This window comes from Heliconius melpomene, chromosome 12 (assembly GCF_056956725.1).
Source record: "Heliconius melpomene rosina isolate 202511_hmr_F chromosome 12, ASM5695672v1, whole genome shotgun sequence".
NCBI lineage: Eukaryota > Metazoa > Arthropoda > Insecta > Lepidoptera > Nymphalidae > Heliconius > Heliconius melpomene.
The window spans coordinates 6,363,598-6,382,383 of NC_140400.1; the positions used below are offsets into that span (position 1 = coordinate 6,363,598).

The 18,786-nt window shown below is 32.8% G+C and overlaps 1 protein-coding gene across 1 annotated transcript; it reads right to left on the bottom strand.

The window, feature by feature from the left end:
• Nucleotides 1–8,692: 8,692 nt before the first annotated feature.
• Nucleotides 8,693–17,335, bottom strand: LOC146533632 (tubulin beta-1 chain-like). The gene is made up of 2 exons (XM_085194407.1): nucleotides 17,166–17,335; nucleotides 8,693–10,356 (listed from the first exon to the last, which is right to left on the bottom strand). The coding sequence occupies exons 1-2, from the start codon at nucleotides 17,220–17,222 to the stop codon at nucleotides 9,070–9,072; spliced, it is 1,344 nt and encodes a 447-aa protein (XP_085050533.1). The 5' UTR covers nucleotides 17,223–17,335; the 3' UTR covers nucleotides 8,693–9,069.
• Between the last annotated feature and the right edge of the window lie 1,451 nt (nucleotides 17,336–18,786).

Below are 18,786 nucleotides of genomic sequence, written 5' to 3' on the forward strand. Positions count from 1 at the left end.
TTCATCCGAATTAGAGACGTCATATGATGTACCGTGCAGAATCACTTTTATATATGTATAATCAAAATTAACACATAGAAATAGTACATTCACAAAATATAATCTATATTTTCAAAACAAACAATTTAAAAAATAAGCTAAATTATGTATTTGAAAAAATTTTTGTTCACAATAATTTCTATTATTAACATAAATCAAATCAGCTTTACGCTGTATCCCGCACACAGCAGGTTAGGAGGAGATAAATAGATAGATAAAACTCTTTATTTCATACATAGAGGAAATAAACATTTTACAAGAGGAATAATAATACCAATATAAAAAAAACAGATAAAAAGAACAATAAATATATTTTGCGCACAGAGGTAGTATGCAAAGGCGACCTTATCATTATTAATGTTAAGAATTTCACCGAATTCTAGAGGCATTGCGTGTTGAGTGGTGGAACTCAACGCTGCGCTTTGCCTCGACACCAGAGCGAAGAAATGAACATATAAATTTAAATAAAGTTAATTGTTAGTCCAGTCGCGTTTACAGTCACACTTTGTGCCCCTGCGCTACGACTGGTCTCAATTTATTGTTAATATGAAAATTGTAAATATATACAATTATTTTATAATTGTTACTTTTAGAAAATCGAATGTAGCGGGATCCTACTAAGTGTGGTATTACACTTTAAAAAGTTATTATTTCATTCTTCAAAAAAAAACTTATTATTTCATTCTGCGTTAAAATTATATTCATATATTAAACAACTAAAAAAATGCGTAAGCTTCAAAAAAACATTACGGTAAGTAGTTAATTTTGTTATTAATTTATGAAATAAATTTATAGCTACCGATATCGATATATATGGTTCACTCGCAACTCTAAAATCTAACTACGTTGTGATTGGTTGGTTTTTGCTTACGCCGCCAATGGTGCCAACACGACAGACCTAACTATTTTTACTGATCGTTTTATGTCTTTTTTTGCTTAATACACGAAATAGAAGACTTTAACTATGACAAAGAAGTAAAATCAATAGGTTATTGGATTTTATATATAAATTTGATGTAAATTTCAAGTAAATGACCAGTTTTCAGTATATAATTGTACAGATGTTTCACCTTGGAAAGTTGGTATCGATCGCCGGCCGGCAACCTACATACAGGGACAGGCGGACAGGGGTGGGGTCGATATAGAAAATAATACTAACCATTTTATAACTGTTATTTTGTGAAATTTCCTTGTAATATATGATTTTTTTTATTAAGATAAGAATTGTTAAATATTTAGTTGTTATAGCGCATAGAGTGGTATGGAATTGAAGTTTAGTTTGATTAGTTTAGTAAAAAATACACGTAATATTTTGATACAGCTACTTTTTTTTATAAAACTTCATATGTACTTTTAATGCTAGGTTTATTCCTGAAATTAAAAATATCAGATATTTACATATTTATATAGTATTCCACTGCTACTATCATAGAACACTTATATTTTTTCCATGAAATGAAAATATAACTTAAATTTATAGCTTAATCTATATTTTTAATTTTTTTCAACAATTCATTTAAGTTGTTAGTTTGTTTCGCCTTATTGCTTTTAATGATGAAAAGAATAATAACTTTATTTCTTTTAATATTGAAAAGAATAATATTCAACTAGCAATAACCACTCTACTCAAGATAATTTTATTATAATGTATTGCAATCTTTTATTTTATTACAGAATATACTTTAATGAACGAACATTTAAAATTAATATAATTTTAAAATTATTCAAATTTAAAATTGTGTGACTGCGATATTCTGAATAAATGAAACTTTTTTTTATTAAAAAAAAACTTAACTTATACATAAATGAAAGTTCTTCAATAAATAGTATTCATATTTTGTTTTCAGTCTAATAATTGTTTTATTACTATGATTTACTAAAATATAACAATATTATTTTCTTATTTTTAATAATTAATATAATGTAAACGCGACTACTGTGGGTTCGAATCAATGTGCAATGTGTCAAAAATAGGCGAAAAGATGAGAATAGAGTATCTTGCCACTATGCTTCTTTTCCCTACTCTCCTGAGGCTAAAAAAACGTATATTAAAGTCATGCAGCAAACCCAGGCATCCTATGCGGTAAAAAATCCGCAACTTAGGCGTGTCCTGTTACCTAACAAATTGAGTTTAAGTGTAGTATCCATTTTCATTTTAAAATCAATATTTCGCGGTACAAGTCTATATATAGGAGTATATACTTTACATATATATTAGCAGCTTCACACTTTTTTACCGCGTAACAGAGTAAACAGAGAGAACTTAGTGTCAAGACACTTACCACATTGCTTATATTTCGAGACATTGAGTACTCAACACAATCATCTCAATTTTCCGGATATTACGTGTGAAGTTGCGGAACTCAACGCTGCGTTTTGTATGGTTACAGTTACGGTGAAAATCGAGCCCACAACCGACACTCTTACAGCCAAACGCTGTCTCTCTGCCACGAAAACCTTATTGTTTTGTTTAATCTAGATAATTAAAAGATTTAGTCCTAATAGTTATATAATGGGCGTAGCTATTAAATTCATTGATAGCAGGTTCAGGTTCAATATCCGTTCGATTCTCAGTAATTTCAAGTAGAGTTAGGTTCATATTGATCTAAATACTGATAGACATATCCTGGAAATGTAATGATAGTATGTAATGTAGAAGACAATCTGTTCATGTAATTAGTTACGTATTATGTGGGCTAGATATCGATTTCTTGGTTTTTATGGTATTTTAGTTTACTTCACATTTTATTGGATACTAGCTTTCACCTGTGGCTTTGCCCCCCGGGTCGAATGGAAATAACAAAAGGTGGTGCAGGTTTCCTATATGACAAATCATCAGTGGCCGATGTAGATCTGACGATAGCTAGGTACAATGGACTACATCGAATAGTAACTATGCCTATAATTTAATAAAAAAAAAATTATTACCTGCATTTCCTGAGATTATTGCGGTTGACCAAACAATATAATATTGGAATAAAAATGTATTCATGGATATTTCATAGAAATTTTAAGTAATCGATTACGTTTCTTGAAGGTCTCTTTCCAGTAAATTATGTTAGTGACCCTTTACTTAAAATCAATTCTCTAAAAAATGAGAAAAGCGGGAGATAGAATTGTCTCGATGGGAATAAAATGTCTTAACATTAGGTTCCCAGGTTCTCTACCTATCCTGTTATGTGCAGGGTACGGCGTGGAGCTAAAAAAAATATTTTCATAGCTTTACGCTTTATCCCTCTGGAACCTATTGTTAACACGCTGTGCCGCTGCGCAACAACGACGGCCTCAAATAAACGCCCTAATAAAGATTACAAATAATAATTCATATTGAACTCTACATTTATAGCAATCCTTCAAGCAGCGAGCGAGGCTTCAATCTCTGTGGCTATTAGCCTACTTGTGTCATTGCGAATTATCCAAATTTGGCGACATTATAATTGTGTATTGTAATAGTACAGACTACAGCCATCTGTTCGATGAGAGAAATTCGCGTCTCTCCGGCGCCATACTTGCGGATTGTCTGACGTATGGTGAGTGGTATTGACTGTGATATACATTGACAGTTGTTTTTTTTTTTAATAATTTATTGAATAGATTCTTGTAAAAAACATGTAAAGTATAGAAGTATATTTATACAATAGACGATGAAAATATTTTATAAAATAATAATTTTTAAAATAAATTAATATTTTTTATTTATTACCTAGGTGTTTCCTTTAGAGCAATCCAAGCCCCGTATTAATAAAACGCTTTCAAGTTTGAGATCGATCTTGAGATACCGTTTTCATTCAGATATGAAGTTTATGAATGATAATGGCATCTCAAGATCGATCTTAGAGTTGAGAGCGGTTTATAGATACGTCCAAAAGACGTTAAATCTATCAAAAAATAGAAGACGACTTAAGAGGAATTAAGAAGATAATATGTGTATAATTAAGACTATATTTCTTCTAGACGACGTAATGACAGCGTGTTAAAAAAAAGTAGATAGGTTCATCATTTTACTTTTAAATATATAGTAATATAAAAATTGTATAACTATTGGAAAGCGCAATGTAACCGACACAATTTGCAAACCTCCTTCGGTATATTGTAAGTACATGCATACAAAAACTTACTGTGCTTATATCGCAATGCCTCCATACACATACATACATACATGTACATACTCGTACATAGTGTCGTAAACATCGATGACTAAGAAAACTTTCTCGAATGTAACAAAATGGCTTGTTTCTGAAGGAACGTTCGAATATTATGTAAATATTTAAATATTTGCTTATATATTGTATTTATTCCTGTTGTAAAATATGTTAGTCTATATGGCATGTAACGCTTTAACAAGGTTTCAAGGTGTATTGTATTGTTAATTTTAGTATTTCCATTTCCTTGCTCCGCCAAGAAAAACCCGGCGTTGAGTTTTGCTTCTCAACATGATATGCTACCGCTTTTCACTTGCTATGAACTATGGAGAGTCTTGAACGGTTAGAGTATTTCAATACACGCTGCTACATAAAACAACGTAAAGCTGAAAAAAAAATTGTTATTGAATTCTACTTAGTTGCCAGATAATATTATCGGATTTCGTGCTTTTCGTAACAATAATTCATTTTTAAAGTAAATATTCTCATATTTTGAAGAGATAGTTAATGGTAGAGACAGAGTGAAGCTAAAAAAACTCCCTTAAGTAAGATTTGCCACCGTGTTCCGCCGTACAAGTGATAACTGCACACCGTTACTAATATACTAATTTTCTTAATTAGTTACAGATGTTAACATTTCTTCGCCAATACAATTTATTATACATTGGCTGGAATGTAAACTGTGAAATTGTTATCGTATGAGATATCTAAGCTGATTTGAATATTTGAAATACTATTTTACTATATCTAGAGGGTTTGTTATTTGTAATATTAAATCTGTATATATTTATTTCTATATCCATATTATACACAAAAAGTAAGAAAGTAGTATATTTTTCGTGTATTTTCTCCAGATATGACGCAAAATAACAGAAAATCCGTGAAGATATAATAAAATTAAATTATGCAACATTTAAATTATATGCATCCATATAAAATTATTTACAGTATATTTTACTTATTTTACGTGGGAAGGCAATTTCAATCGGCTTGCCATTTGCCGTAACACCTTTCTAATTGCTTTATTCCAATATAAATATAGAATTTATGAAGTGTTCATTCAGCACTCTCAATATGGACCACATTCCGGGGCGGTCAGTCTGTCTAGGTCAGAGCTGAAGCTAGATATAGATCTTCCTGGGTTTCCGCTTTGGTTTAGATATACAAACTTGGTTTAAAGGCCTATTCAAGTTATAAATTATTAATTTATTATGCTTTAGTTTGTTCTTATGTGGGCAGCGAGGTCTTGGAAGGGTCTTGAAAAGTTGTTCTAGGTTATTCCTCGTGGTTAAAGTTTTAAATAAATGTTAGATGCTTGAACTAAATTCTAAAATGCGTACTTTCATTTATATGATGAATTTTATATAGAATAACATAATAATAGATTCAAAATTCAAATTCAAAATATTCTTTATTCAAATTAATTATTGTTATAAGCACTTTTGAATCGTCGAATGAACATATAAGCAAAAAGCTACCACCGGTTCGGAAGGCAGTTCTGCTGAGAAGAGCCGGCAAGAAACTCAACAGTTGCTCTTTTCAAATAATAAGAAGAAAGTCGTGGTGCTGCTGTAGTGGCGTAGCAGTACAGCATCAAACTGAAAGCGCGACGGTTGTGAGTTTTATTCCCACTCGGTGAATTAATTATTTTCATCACCTCGCTCCGGTATCAGCACACAGCGTGTCGAGTTGCGCGGCTCCAAAAATTGGTTTGAAACTGGGATGAAATGTCTTGACTTTCAGGTTCCTCTGCCTTTGATGAAGGGTACAGCTTGAAGCTTAAAAAGTATAGATAACATCGCAACTACTACTGTCTTCTTACTTATCATAACATGATTGAAAATATAGTTACTTTCTTTTCTCAGAAGAGCTGATAAAATTGAAAACTTAAGAATTTTAAAAGCAATAGACGTACGTATAATTTGATAATCATTAATGAAAGATTGCTTTGATATTATATCTATTTAATTATGATTATCTAAATGGATATTTTACCTAAAGTTATATATATATAAAACTTCTGACAGCGCACAGACAAAATTAACACAGCGTAAAAAGACCACATTTAGCATGTAGGTTTCTTAGCCACTGCTTAGCACAATTACAATTACATTTTTTTTCGATCTTGTAGTTACTGCTGTTAGCCCTATTGGCTTTTATAACGACACTGCTTGGGTAGGGAAGAGGGTACTCTGTCCCTGAGGAAATGCAAGCACTATGTGGCTGCCTGTAAGGAAATCGACGACTGTCCGTCGAGCGTACTGGAAAAGCATTAGAATTACAATTGAATACTAACTTATATAGGGAAGCTTGTGAGCTTGAGTGCTACTGTTTTCATAAAGAATTAGAGATCTCTATTGTTTTTAAGTGTATGCTATTCATTGATAGCAGTATGGCATATGGTACTAGAATAAAAGGTAGAATTAAAGTCGATCAAGTGCAAGTCGAGTCTGCCTTTGTTGTTGTTTAGGTAGTAGGCATGTATATCAATTCGATATACGATCGACATGGTATTGCTTTCAGACGGTTTAAGATTGTCATTGATTTGGAATTTTCAAGCAATTAGACTTTTTGTGATTTATACCTGTCGTACTTAGTATATTTATTTCAGTTTCACACTATATTCCCCTTATAGAAGGTAGATTCCATGTTGAATATCGGAACTCAACGCCGCGCTTTGCCATTTTATCAGAGCGACAAAATATCAATAATTTGTACTCCCGAGTGGGAATCGAACTCACAACTGTTACGTTTACAGCCAGGCGCGGTGTGGCTGACACGACTGTCACAAGATTATAATTAGAACAACTAATATATGACATGTTTACAATAAACGTTTAATATATTAACCTGTTTTTGCCACGTTTGTATAGGTAGGTACATATGACATAAGCGTGTTTTGATTTTAACAAACTGACATCATATTGTTATCTCGTCCAGTTCACCTTGAGCTCTGTCGAGATGCTGTATACAGTTTTTTTTAGCTTCACGCTATTCCGCTGTATATAACAGGTAGGCTGAGGGAACCTAATCTTAGGACACTCCGTTACCTATTTTCGAGTGGGATTCGAACCTACATTGACGGTACAAGAGTACAAAGATCGCTGGCCCATAATAAGGGGAGATAGAAAGATCTAATAAATTGGTTGTATGCATCTCTATATATAGACATGATGATGTCAGGTGCATGTGACTCAAATTATTGTTATAATAGTTCTTTTTGCCGTTTTGAGCAATATTGACTCAAGGATGGATTTCTATTAATTTTTGTATTTATTTATTTTTTGTAGCTTTCACTTTCCAATATATTGTTAAGATATTGGGTGTTAAACACGGGAAAACAATGCCACACTTTGTCTTTTTACTAGTATGAGGAGATAATTCATTCTCACGAGTGGGGATCGAACCCACAACGCTGAACTGTGCCATGTCGTCACAACGGCCTCTAATTACTGGTTAAGTTAAAAAGTATATAAATACTGTACAGAATTCGGATGCATTTTGTTATTAATAATTTCTACTTTTCTACTTCTTAATTTCTACTTTCTTTTCTTATCTGATTTTAAAATAGTTAAAAAATCGTCTACTCTATATATATTTATTAATTAAGTAACATTGACAACGCAATTCAAAAAACACTTCTAAAACAGAGAACAAATTTACTTTTATGCAAATTAACTATCATATATTCAAATGGCAAACGTAAAAAAAACATATTTTGTTCATATTATATTATTGCCTTTTCAATACGTAACTAATTATATAAACTGTATGTAATAATGTGTCAATACCGCGGTCACCTTGACTCATCACCAGCCTCGGCCATTTATGATTCACAATTAACCTCTAAATATTCATATACCTATAGTATATGCTATCATATACTATAGGTATATGAATATTTACCTATAGTACTATTACTATTAATATGATATAAAATATATTTTTTATGTATTTTTAACGTATTTAAAGTATTATTCCACACTTAGGAACGAAAAATACTTTTTTAGAAAATATATAATAATTTGAACGTATCGTGATTTGAACGCATGCCTCTTGGGAATCGCCCGTTTTCTAAAAAAACTATTTTTACTCGTATATTTTGATTACGACGGTCGTGGGCTTAACCACGCTCGAGGGATTGATTATTTTCATTTGATAGACGTGGCGCGGTGTTTACTTCCGCCGTTCAATACACTATGTCTCGAATATTCAGTGGAAGGTGGGGAACGGAGTGCCTTAACATTAGGTTTCCCTCTACCTACATAGTTTCGAGAAAGAAATTGAAATTGCTTTTAGTTTAAAATGCTTATTAATTTTTCATCTTCATGCATTTTGAGCATTTTACTATTTATTTTATATTGAACTTTTTAACCATGTAGTAAATGCGTGCTGCCAAATAAAATGCCGAAGAAATAAATGTCCATAAGAAAATGTTTAAATGGAACGGAAATCATTAAGATTCCATACCTTAGGTATAATTAAAATTAGGGCATAGAAAAACAAAATGATTAATAAATAAAAATCTTTATTATATACATTAAATTATTGATCAAAACAATTTTAATCGTAAAAAAACTTCTGTTATTGAAGCCGACTTGGTTTGGCGTGGCGGCCAAACGCATCAAATACATATTTAATATGTAGGTTTCAGCCTTAGAATTTTTCAGATCTTACACTCAAGTTGCTGGAGTCACTAGGAATGTATTAATGGTGTTTATCTAAATGCTCTCACATTTGGTAGGGCCGGGCTTTTTAGTCGTGCAGTCTGTTAAAAGTTAGCAAGCATATCTTCAATACACAGTACGTATAGGAATCATTAAGTTACTAAAAGTAACGCGAGACGATAATGGCATGTACTATGTTGCAACACAACGGTAATTGACGTTTAGTGATCTTCTACATCGTGCTCCTGCTCCTCGTCGAACTCGGCGTCCTCGTCGGCGGTAGCCTCCTGGTACTGTTGGTACTCGGACACCAAGTCGTTCATGTTGCTCTCTGCTTCTGTGAATTCCATCTCGTCCATGCCCTCGCCGGTGTACCAATGCAAGAAAGCCTTGCGCCTGAACATGGCGGTGAACTGTTCAGAGATGCGCTTGAACAGCTCCTGGATGGCGGTGGAGTTGCCGATGAAAGTGGCGGCCATTTTGAGGCCACGGGGCGGGATGTCGCACACAGCGGTCTTCACGTTGTTGGGGATCCATTCTACGAAGTAGGACGAGTTCTTGTTCTGGATGTTGAGCATCTGCTCATCCACCTCCTTCATGGACATACGGCCTCGGAAGATGGCGGCCACAGTGAGGTAGCGACCATGGCGTGGGTCACACGCCGCCATCATGTTCTTGGCGTCGAACATCTGCTGCGTAAGCTCGGGTACGGTGAGAGCACGGTATTGTCTGCTTCCACGAGATGTGAGTGGGGCAAATCCAGGCATGAAGAAGTGAAGACGGGGGAAGGGTACCATGTTGACAGCCAATTTACGAAGGTCAGCGTTAAGTTGACCAGGGAACCTAAGACAAGTAGTGACACCGGACATTGTAAGGGACACCAAATGGTTAAGGTCTCCATAGGTGGGTGTGGAAAGTTTAAGTGTGCGGAAACAGATGTCGTAAAGTGCCTCATTGTCGATACAATAAGTTTCGTCTGTGTTTTCTACGAGCTGGTGTACTGAGAGAGTCGCGTTATAGGGTTCTACTACGGTATCTGATACTTTTGGCGAGGGGACAACTGAGTATGTGTTCATTATTCTGTCGGGATATTCTTCACGAATTTTCGAAATGAGAAGGGTTCCCATACCAGAGCCAGTACCGCCTCCAAGGGAGTGTGTAAGTTGGAAGCCCTGTAGGCAATCGCAGGATTCGGATTCCTTGCGAACTACATCAAGGACTGAGTCGACAAGTTCAGCTCCTTCGGTGTAGTGTCCCTTGGCCCAGTTGTTACCGGCACCAGACTGTCCAAATACGAAGTTGTCGGGGCGGAAGATTTGTCCGAAAGGTCCCGAGCGGACAGAGTCCATGGTGCCGGGCTCCAAGTCGACGAGGATGGCGCGGGGCACGTACTTGCCGCCGGAGGCCTCATTGTAGTATACATTGATGCGCTCTAGCTGCAAGTCCGAGTCACCGTGGTAGGCGCCAGTGGGGTCGATGCCGTGCTCATCAGAGATGATCTCCCAGAACTGTAAAAAAAGAAATAATTATTAGTCTTCTATATAGTAAAATATGTGATACATTAATACAAATAAAGACAATTAGATTAAAAGAGACGCATAGATAAAATAACTAAAAAAATGTTAGTGCAATTATTTAAAATAAATATGCCCAAAACACGACCATTTGTACAAAAACAAATTTGATTTGTAGTTTAGAAGTTAACTACCAGCTATAATCTTTGTTTACTGCCATCATTGTTTCAAACGGCACGGCAGGGCTCGTCGACAACAAAGGCAATGAACCATCGCGTAAATGTCTGACAGGATGCATAATGTGCGTTTAATGACTGTAGTTAGAGCAAATGGATTACGCAAGTCGCTAGCTAACTTATGGAGGTGTAGTTGCCTTGCCGACGGGCGACGCCCACGCCCATCCGTATTGGGTTGATCATTCCTTATATGTAGAGAACGTATTGTGCCAGTATTTTAACCAGGCTATTACCATTCGAATTTATTACGAATCGAATATACCGCCATATGGGCACTAAATTGGCGAAAATTTAGCTAAATTCACTGAAATAGATCACCTAAATGTTAGGTAATAATAGGAAAACTGCAAATTACCAATTTAGTGAACTAAAGCAGTTTGCTAAAGTATCGGAAAGCATTAATATTCAAGATTGGGTGCGTGACGGCAGGCATGATGTCATGCGCGATGTGTGTGTGGGTACGCCTGTACGCCTGTACGCCTGACAACGCCATATATAACTAAATGACTAATATGGCTTTTGGTTCAGGGTTTCGAGATTCAAAGAATAAGCGAGTATTGCTAATAGCGACTAGCGAGCCGCCTTGAGTTGTTTAAGTAAACAATTTTCTTATAGCACTTACGTCAGGCGACGATAAATATTGAAATATTTTCTGAATGCATTAAGATTTGAGAGATTATTTAACTTTACATAAAGCCTGATTTTTGGCTTAGGCTAGCAGTTGAAAAGACATTATTTAGTGATAAATCACACTATTCTTTTTTTGTGGATCAGGTAGTGGAACCCAATTCTCTACTTTCCCTAACTTTATTGGACTTTCATGAGTTAAATTACAACACGCTACCTACCATCATGAACAGTAAAAAAATAATTATAATTAAAAAAAAAAAAATTATATACAAAATTGACTCAATTTTAAATCATTTTTTTCTCTAAACGACGTTTTAAAATTAAGAAAATTTTAAATTTGTGTCCATTTCAGATACATCGATTATATCATGTAACACTTAAAAAGTAATTAAGATCGAGATATTGAGGAATACTTTCAAAAATAACTAATGATGTTTAATAACATGAAAAGTGAAAGGCGATCGATTGTACACAGACACAGACACAGACGTAAAGCTTTCTTGTAACAAGATAAGCCGACGAGATGAAAGTGTGTGAACACCGTACGATGTGCCACTTGCGGGGAAACTGTGCACAATAGACACTTACTGAGATATTTTTAACAATTTTAAAGTGTTATTCTACACTTAGCAAAGAAAATATTTATTTTTAGATATTTTGAACGTAGCGGATACGGTTCTAAGAGGCGTAGGTTCAAATCCCGCTATATTCGAATTTTTATATATTTACTAAAAATAAATATTTGTTAAGATGTTGTTTTAGTATAGTAGATTGCTTAAAATTTTGCAAGTTTAATATTAGTGTAGTGTCACTCTGTTATCCACTTTCCTCCTAGTTCTCGACGCATTGCTTGTTAAGTGGCGAAACTCTCCGCGATTTACTTTGTTAGCAGAGCGAAGAAATGAAAATATCAGTAAACAATCACTTATTTTCCCGAGTAAGAATCGAATCCGCAACCGTCACGCTTGTGCCACTGCGCTACGACAGTGATAGTCACTGATAGTGAGGAATTTAAGACTCGATTATATTTTTATACTAAAATGGTTCTAGTTCATTACTTCTATAAACTACTACAAATCAAGTAAATTTCTCTAGACTGACTATATATTATTACTATAAATAAAAAGGATTTACAGTAATCGTTTTTATAACTAGAAGCTTCTTTAAAAATTGAATCGCTTTACGATGCAAATGCTTAAAGCGGCTTTAAGTGGTGGAGTACAGGCTATTTTAAACTGTAAGGCGATGGCGGGTCATTGAACTCGCGGGCATTGCCGCTGATAACACATACACGAGAAGACTATGGTAGTTAGATTAGAATACTTAAAAAACATAATATTATTAGAATATTTTTTTTATTAGATTCACGCTGTATCTCGCACATATCAGGGTAAGCAGAGAGAACCTAGTGTTAAGATATTCCGTTCTCATTAAGACACTTCCGTTTCCCACTTTCTGCTGAATTCTGGAGCCATTGCTTGTTGAGTAAAAAAATTAAAAATTCTATATGTTTTGTAAAGTTTTTTTTATGTTCACGCTTTGTCTCGCATACATTTTGGTTTGTCTTGCCGAGTAGGGAATAGAAAATAATGCATTTCCTGGGAAAAGAACCCACAACTATCGCATTTATAGTCGAACGCAGTTCCACTGCACCGCGAAGTCTTTTTTTAATTAACTTTAAATATAAATGTAATTCGAGTTTATAATTAAGTTATTATATAAATGGCTTTAATTGGTATAAGATTATTAGCAATTAAGTCTTTTAAAATATTTAAACGTACACAACATTTTCATATCACATCGATTACTAAAAGTTTTAAGAATTATTTTTAAATAAATTCTTGTTATGAAAGCAAATATGTTTTTTTTGTTTTAAATGTGTTACTGATATTTATTTTATTACGTATCATTTTTTTATATTATGTAGTCCAAAGGTGTAAATATAACAAACCTAAAGATTTCAGCTTAAATAATTCATATTTTAATTCAAAATATTTTAAAATATTGACGGATAATATAGAAGTAAGATAGAAGCAATTTTATTAATAAATATTTTATATAAATAGTAGTTAATTAACTTATTTTTACAATTAATAAATACTCTGCATTAATCTCTTACCCATTACTAATTATAACACAGATAAGATACAAAAAACATTGCACTAAATAAGTCCACAAGTTCAAAACTCCACATTTTTTATCTGCCGTGTTATTTAAACAATGATGTCATAGCATAGTGTCAAGTTTCGTCAATCTCTTAAGATTTATTAGGATCGCATTTCTGAGATTACATTCAATATTTTACTTTCACATTATTTTAAAATTTGTAAAAAATATGTGAAATAGAATAAATAGAAAGTATATAGTATAAAATACTTTTTTTATCCTAAGGTAATTAGCTGTGCAGTTTTTGTAAACGCCAATTAATATTATTATCTGTGGCTAATTTAATTATATTATAGTAGTAAAAATGCCGCTAGAAATAATTTAGATACCTACTTTATGTTATCATTAAATATAATTTATTTATATGTTCATGTCTGATTTAATTAGTATGTTTTTTTAGCTTCACGCTATGCCTTCATATAGAAGGAAGAAGAATGCGAGAACCTAGTTAAAGAAACTGTGTGTAATATAGATATAGGAATCGCTGCGCTAAGAGAGCTTCAGTAATCATTTCATACTCTATTCTTAAAGTTATAAAAATTTAAATGCCCATTTTGTTTGCGCAGAAGTGAAATTACAATATCATGTTGAAATTGCAGCCGGCAGACTAGAAAAATATATGTAGTTTTTATGTTTTCAGTTTGTTGTTACGTCAAATTGAGTGTAACACTAACGAGGCCGCCGCTAAATAATGAGAAGACACGTTCTAAATGACATACATACATTGTGTAAACAATAATATATTCCGGTAAATGCTCTAAAATGCTGTCATGGCGACGCGTTAAACCTTTTTTTATCCGACTTCTGTAAGAAAAGGAGGTTATCAATTCGACTGTATTTTTTTATTTATTTATTTTTTTATATTTATTACCTCATAACTTTTGACTGGGTGTACCGATTTTGATAAAAAAAATATATTTGAAAAGTGAAGCTTCCCGAGTGGTCCCATTTTTTTTAATGTGATGATTAAAATTTGGAGTGACGTGCGCTGACAAAATACGGCGTTGAGTTCTGTAGTTAAGTATTACAGAGAAATACACCACAGATCAACAAATGCATGACTAATTTATTTAAAATAATGATTTAAAATTTTGTTATTTTTTGTACGACTCTTTAGTGTTGACGCAGCTGTTTTCCATCTTATTCTAACTTCAATGGAAAATAATCCATCTCACTCATGCATTAAAATTCCAAGGCAATTCTGAGTCACGTACAAAGTAAAAAGTTAAATACAAATGCCGATGTTATGATGAAATTATACACAAATATGTATGTACATATATTTTGTGTTCTGTTCTAACTCCTAAACTAGATATTACTTTTGATTTTCCATTTTTCTATCGTCACATAACACCCGCAGTTTAAAAAACCTGTTAAGTGCTAAGATACTCTGTCTTTCACATTTCACCTAATTCCGAGACCCGGGCTTTGTTTTTGAGCGAGGAATTTAGAAAAATAGAGTCAAAACATAAACATAAAATCTAATTCGAAGCCATTTTTATTCTGTATACATTTTATTTAATATGAAAATAAAGAAATGAAAATATTAAATACTTCATTTTCTCGAATAGAGTCACACGCTTGTGTCCCTGCGCTAGTACTAGCCCCTATTTTATTTATTTGGTTATGATCTAATATAATTTCTATTTAACCGCCTATTACACGTGTTTGTGGTTTTGACGTAATACAGTATTACACTGTTTTCCTTCTATGTTTTAACTTTAACTAAATGCATCGAATAGTATTAATACTCTTAATATAATAGAAGTTGAATCATATTTTAAAATATTATAAATTTCATATAATTCATATTTTATTTTCGATTAATAAGTTTGATTTTGAATTTATATTAAAAAATGTCATGCAATGCGTTCTTATCTATGTTATCTAATTCGCTTATCTGTGCGAAACAGCGATGCAGTTGCTATGTTCTTTGGAATCAGTTTCTATTGTTTTTATATAAAACATATTTAAAAACAAAAAATGCTTATGACTCTATGTACTCTCAAAAATTCTATATGGCTAACCCAGTTTTGGACTTTAGTATGTCTAGCTTAGAAACCTATACAAATATATATTTTTTTTAGCTTCACGCTGTATCCTACATATAGCAGGGTAGGCAGAGGGAACCTGGGAACCTAGTGTTTAGTAATTCGTTTCCATTATGACGTCCCACCAAATTCTGGAGTCTTTGCATATTGACTGGTGAAACTCAACGCAGCGCTTTGCCTCGTTACCTGAGCGAGCAAATGAAAATATTAAATATTTCATTTCCTCAACTGAGAATCAAACCCACAACCTTCCCCAAAAATCTAAATGATTTAATTTTAAAGCAATTTTATACAAACATACCTATATAGGTATATTTATAACTAAAACACTGAATCGCTTAACAACGAATAGAGACTAGATTCCAAGTTTTTCTATTCCAATAAGATCAATTAAAGTAGCAACCAGATAGAAAGTGCTGAAATCGTGCCTGTAAAGATTCAAATCTACGATCAATGGCGGATACTTGCATGTAAATTAGGTTTCACCGAGGTTCGGAAAGCTATAATTATTGGATACAGATAAAATAATGAACCAAGCTACTGGTTTTTTAACAAGTCTTAAATATGGGTGATTTTTTTTAAGTTATATTTATTTTAATAATACATCTAATATATTGTTTTTTTTTTAGTTAATATTCTGAATCTTGTTAGTTAATATTTTTGGGACTGGACATATATACTTTTTGATATGTAATGTAATTAAACTAATATTAGCTTCGTACTCATGGTGAAAAATTAAAAAAAAAATCTATTCAAAAAATTTGCGTAAAAAATGTCGATAGTCTTTTTTTATCTTGTAAAAAAATGCAATCCTCGTCTTATGTACAATTTAGCCAATTTTTGAAATCTTTTTTTTATTATATAGCCATATAATATAGTGTAGTGATGCGAAAATTGATTTTCCAGAATGGCTTTTAAAAAATTATAATTTAAGTAAACAGTGTTAATTATTTTAATTACCTGCTCTAGTTTTTTGACATACTTACAATTATTTGTAAGTAATTCGTTTTAATAACAGTTGTGTTTTTCGTTTATCAGCAAACATTAAGTCATTGTAATTAATTGAAACTGAGTCATTGCTTATTTTAGACATGATTGAAAACAAAAACAACTTGTTTTTTTTAATTTAGTAAAAATACATTAGAGAGAAAGACTAGTAGAGGTTGGGTAGAAGAGAATGGTTATAGTGAACATAGTAGAGTTCTATTCTTCTTTCTTGAATCTTCTGTATTTTGAAGTCAATTAAACCTTACCTATTATATTTAAAATATTCTTAATTTGCTACAGGTTTTTCTATAAATAATATTATTTACTTATGTTATTCTAGTATTAGTTTGTCATAACAATTACGTAATGGCAGATTAAGGTACTTTTAACCTTATTCGCCCCTAGTCGCGTGAGGGGTGAGGCCACCCGGTGGCGGTGACGGCGTTCCGTGATATTTACAATTTACAAGCCCATTTCCTAATAGAAGAACGACGTAATGCAATAAAGCACAATCGTCACCTAGTTTCTCTAGTTCTTAATTATTTCAGAAATCAGTTTTTACTGAAAATTTTGGTAATTTCCTTGGATTGTTTTTTGTGTTACTTAGCATTTCTTCTCTATATTGGATATTAGCGAGAATTTTCCAGATTCATTACCGTAAACATTGTATTGTATCGCTGCACTGTTGCGTGGCTGTAAGATAAAAATGCAAATTATTTAATTAATTACTTACTTTAGCTCCGATCTGGTTGCCGCATTGCCCGGCTTGAATGTGTACGATTTCCCTCATTTTAATATAAAATTTATTACTTAAACACTACACGTGACTCTCGCACAGCACTACTCGGTGATATGAGCGGGCTGCAGCTCGGCTTGGTTTTTTTAGGCTAGGATCGCCTCCGCGCAGTGTGAAAACAGCCAACGCTGATTGGCCGGAGAGCTAAACGTGTGGCTAACTTCATGATATTACTATTCACTTCATTGTATAGTACACCACTAGTTTTCTTACCGATTTAAGCAAAAATAACCTTTGTTTCATAGTAATAAAGACTACAGCGAAATTTGCCGGTGTTTGGCTGACTGTACTCAATATGGCAAGATTTAGCTTCGCTATATATGGTAGTATTACTGCATAATTATTTTTAACGCAAGGGTGTAGGGTCGGTTTAATTGTTTTTTTTTCTATTAATTGTTCTTTTGGTTCTCTTTTGCATGTCGCCTGTGAGCTCACGCATTATTTTTAGGTAACAGTTTTGGAAGTCACCGTTACACCCAAATTTTTGTTAATTTTCGATATTGCTGTTATTTTACGTCATATATTTTTTTACAAATTATTTTTTTGTCCGTTTTACTTCTATTGTTGTTTTTTATACTGTGGAGGCGTAGAGATTAAGCAAAGTTTTTTTAAAAGTAAGGTGACCAAAACAAGATGACAGATGGTCCTAAAAGTGTAAATAAATCTAACATTTGACGTTTGAAACATGTTGCCAACTCGAAAAGTTTATTCTACCAAGATAATAAGCTAATATTTAAAGTGTTTTGTTTGGTTTCTAAGTATATATAGAAGATTTTACATTCTGTACATATTTTACTCAGTAGATAATATTTATACCAGTATGCTATCGGCTCTTTGCAGTGCTATAGCCAGATTGTATGCGGCGTTAGGTTACGCTACTTAATACTAAATGTGTAAATATCTTTAATAAAGAATTAAAGACTGTAAGTAGAATATAGTGTACGTAATATACTTGTGTACCTATGTAGTACTTAAATACTAAACATCATAATTTTTTCTTTACCTTAAATATTATATCTATTAAATTCCAAAATAAAAATTATATTAAAAGGTATTAAATGATCCCTTCCTTATAGTTAGTTAATCAATCAGCTATTCAATTGGAGTATGCAGGGTCAGTCCATGTATGATCTTATTAATGTACTGGCAGAGGTCTTTCTTGTATTGTTTTTTTATTTCTAGAGAAATTATGCATCATGCACGGAAAAGTTTCCCGGTATAAGATACATCGCGTGTTAGTGATCTGGTAAGAATAAAAATAATCCTTCAATGATTAAATAGAGAGAAACGAAGTGATTTGACACTTTGCGTTTCATCATTATCATCACTTCCAGGTTTATTACGCTCACTGCTACCTTGGGGGAGGAAGAAAAACTTACGTAATAATATATGTATATGGTATTAATAACATAAATATTTTCTTTACAGCTATTTAAGCATGTCGTAATTACTCGTAATTAAAAGTATAATTAACGTTGTTAACCTTATGTAAAACAGTGTAAATACATATAATATAAGTAAATATTACAACTTTCTTATAGTACAGCGAGAGAACCTA

Excerpts from the sequence above, each read along its gene's own strand:
- LOC146533632 (XM_085194407.1), bottom strand. The coding sequence starts at position 17,222 with ATGAGGGAAATCGTACACATTCAAGCCGGGCAATGCGGCAACCAGATC. Across the intron at positions 10,357-17,165 it reads GCAACCAGATCGGAGCTAAA|TTCTGGGAGATCATCTCTGA; the intron begins GTAAGTAATTAA and ends CTTTTTTTACAG.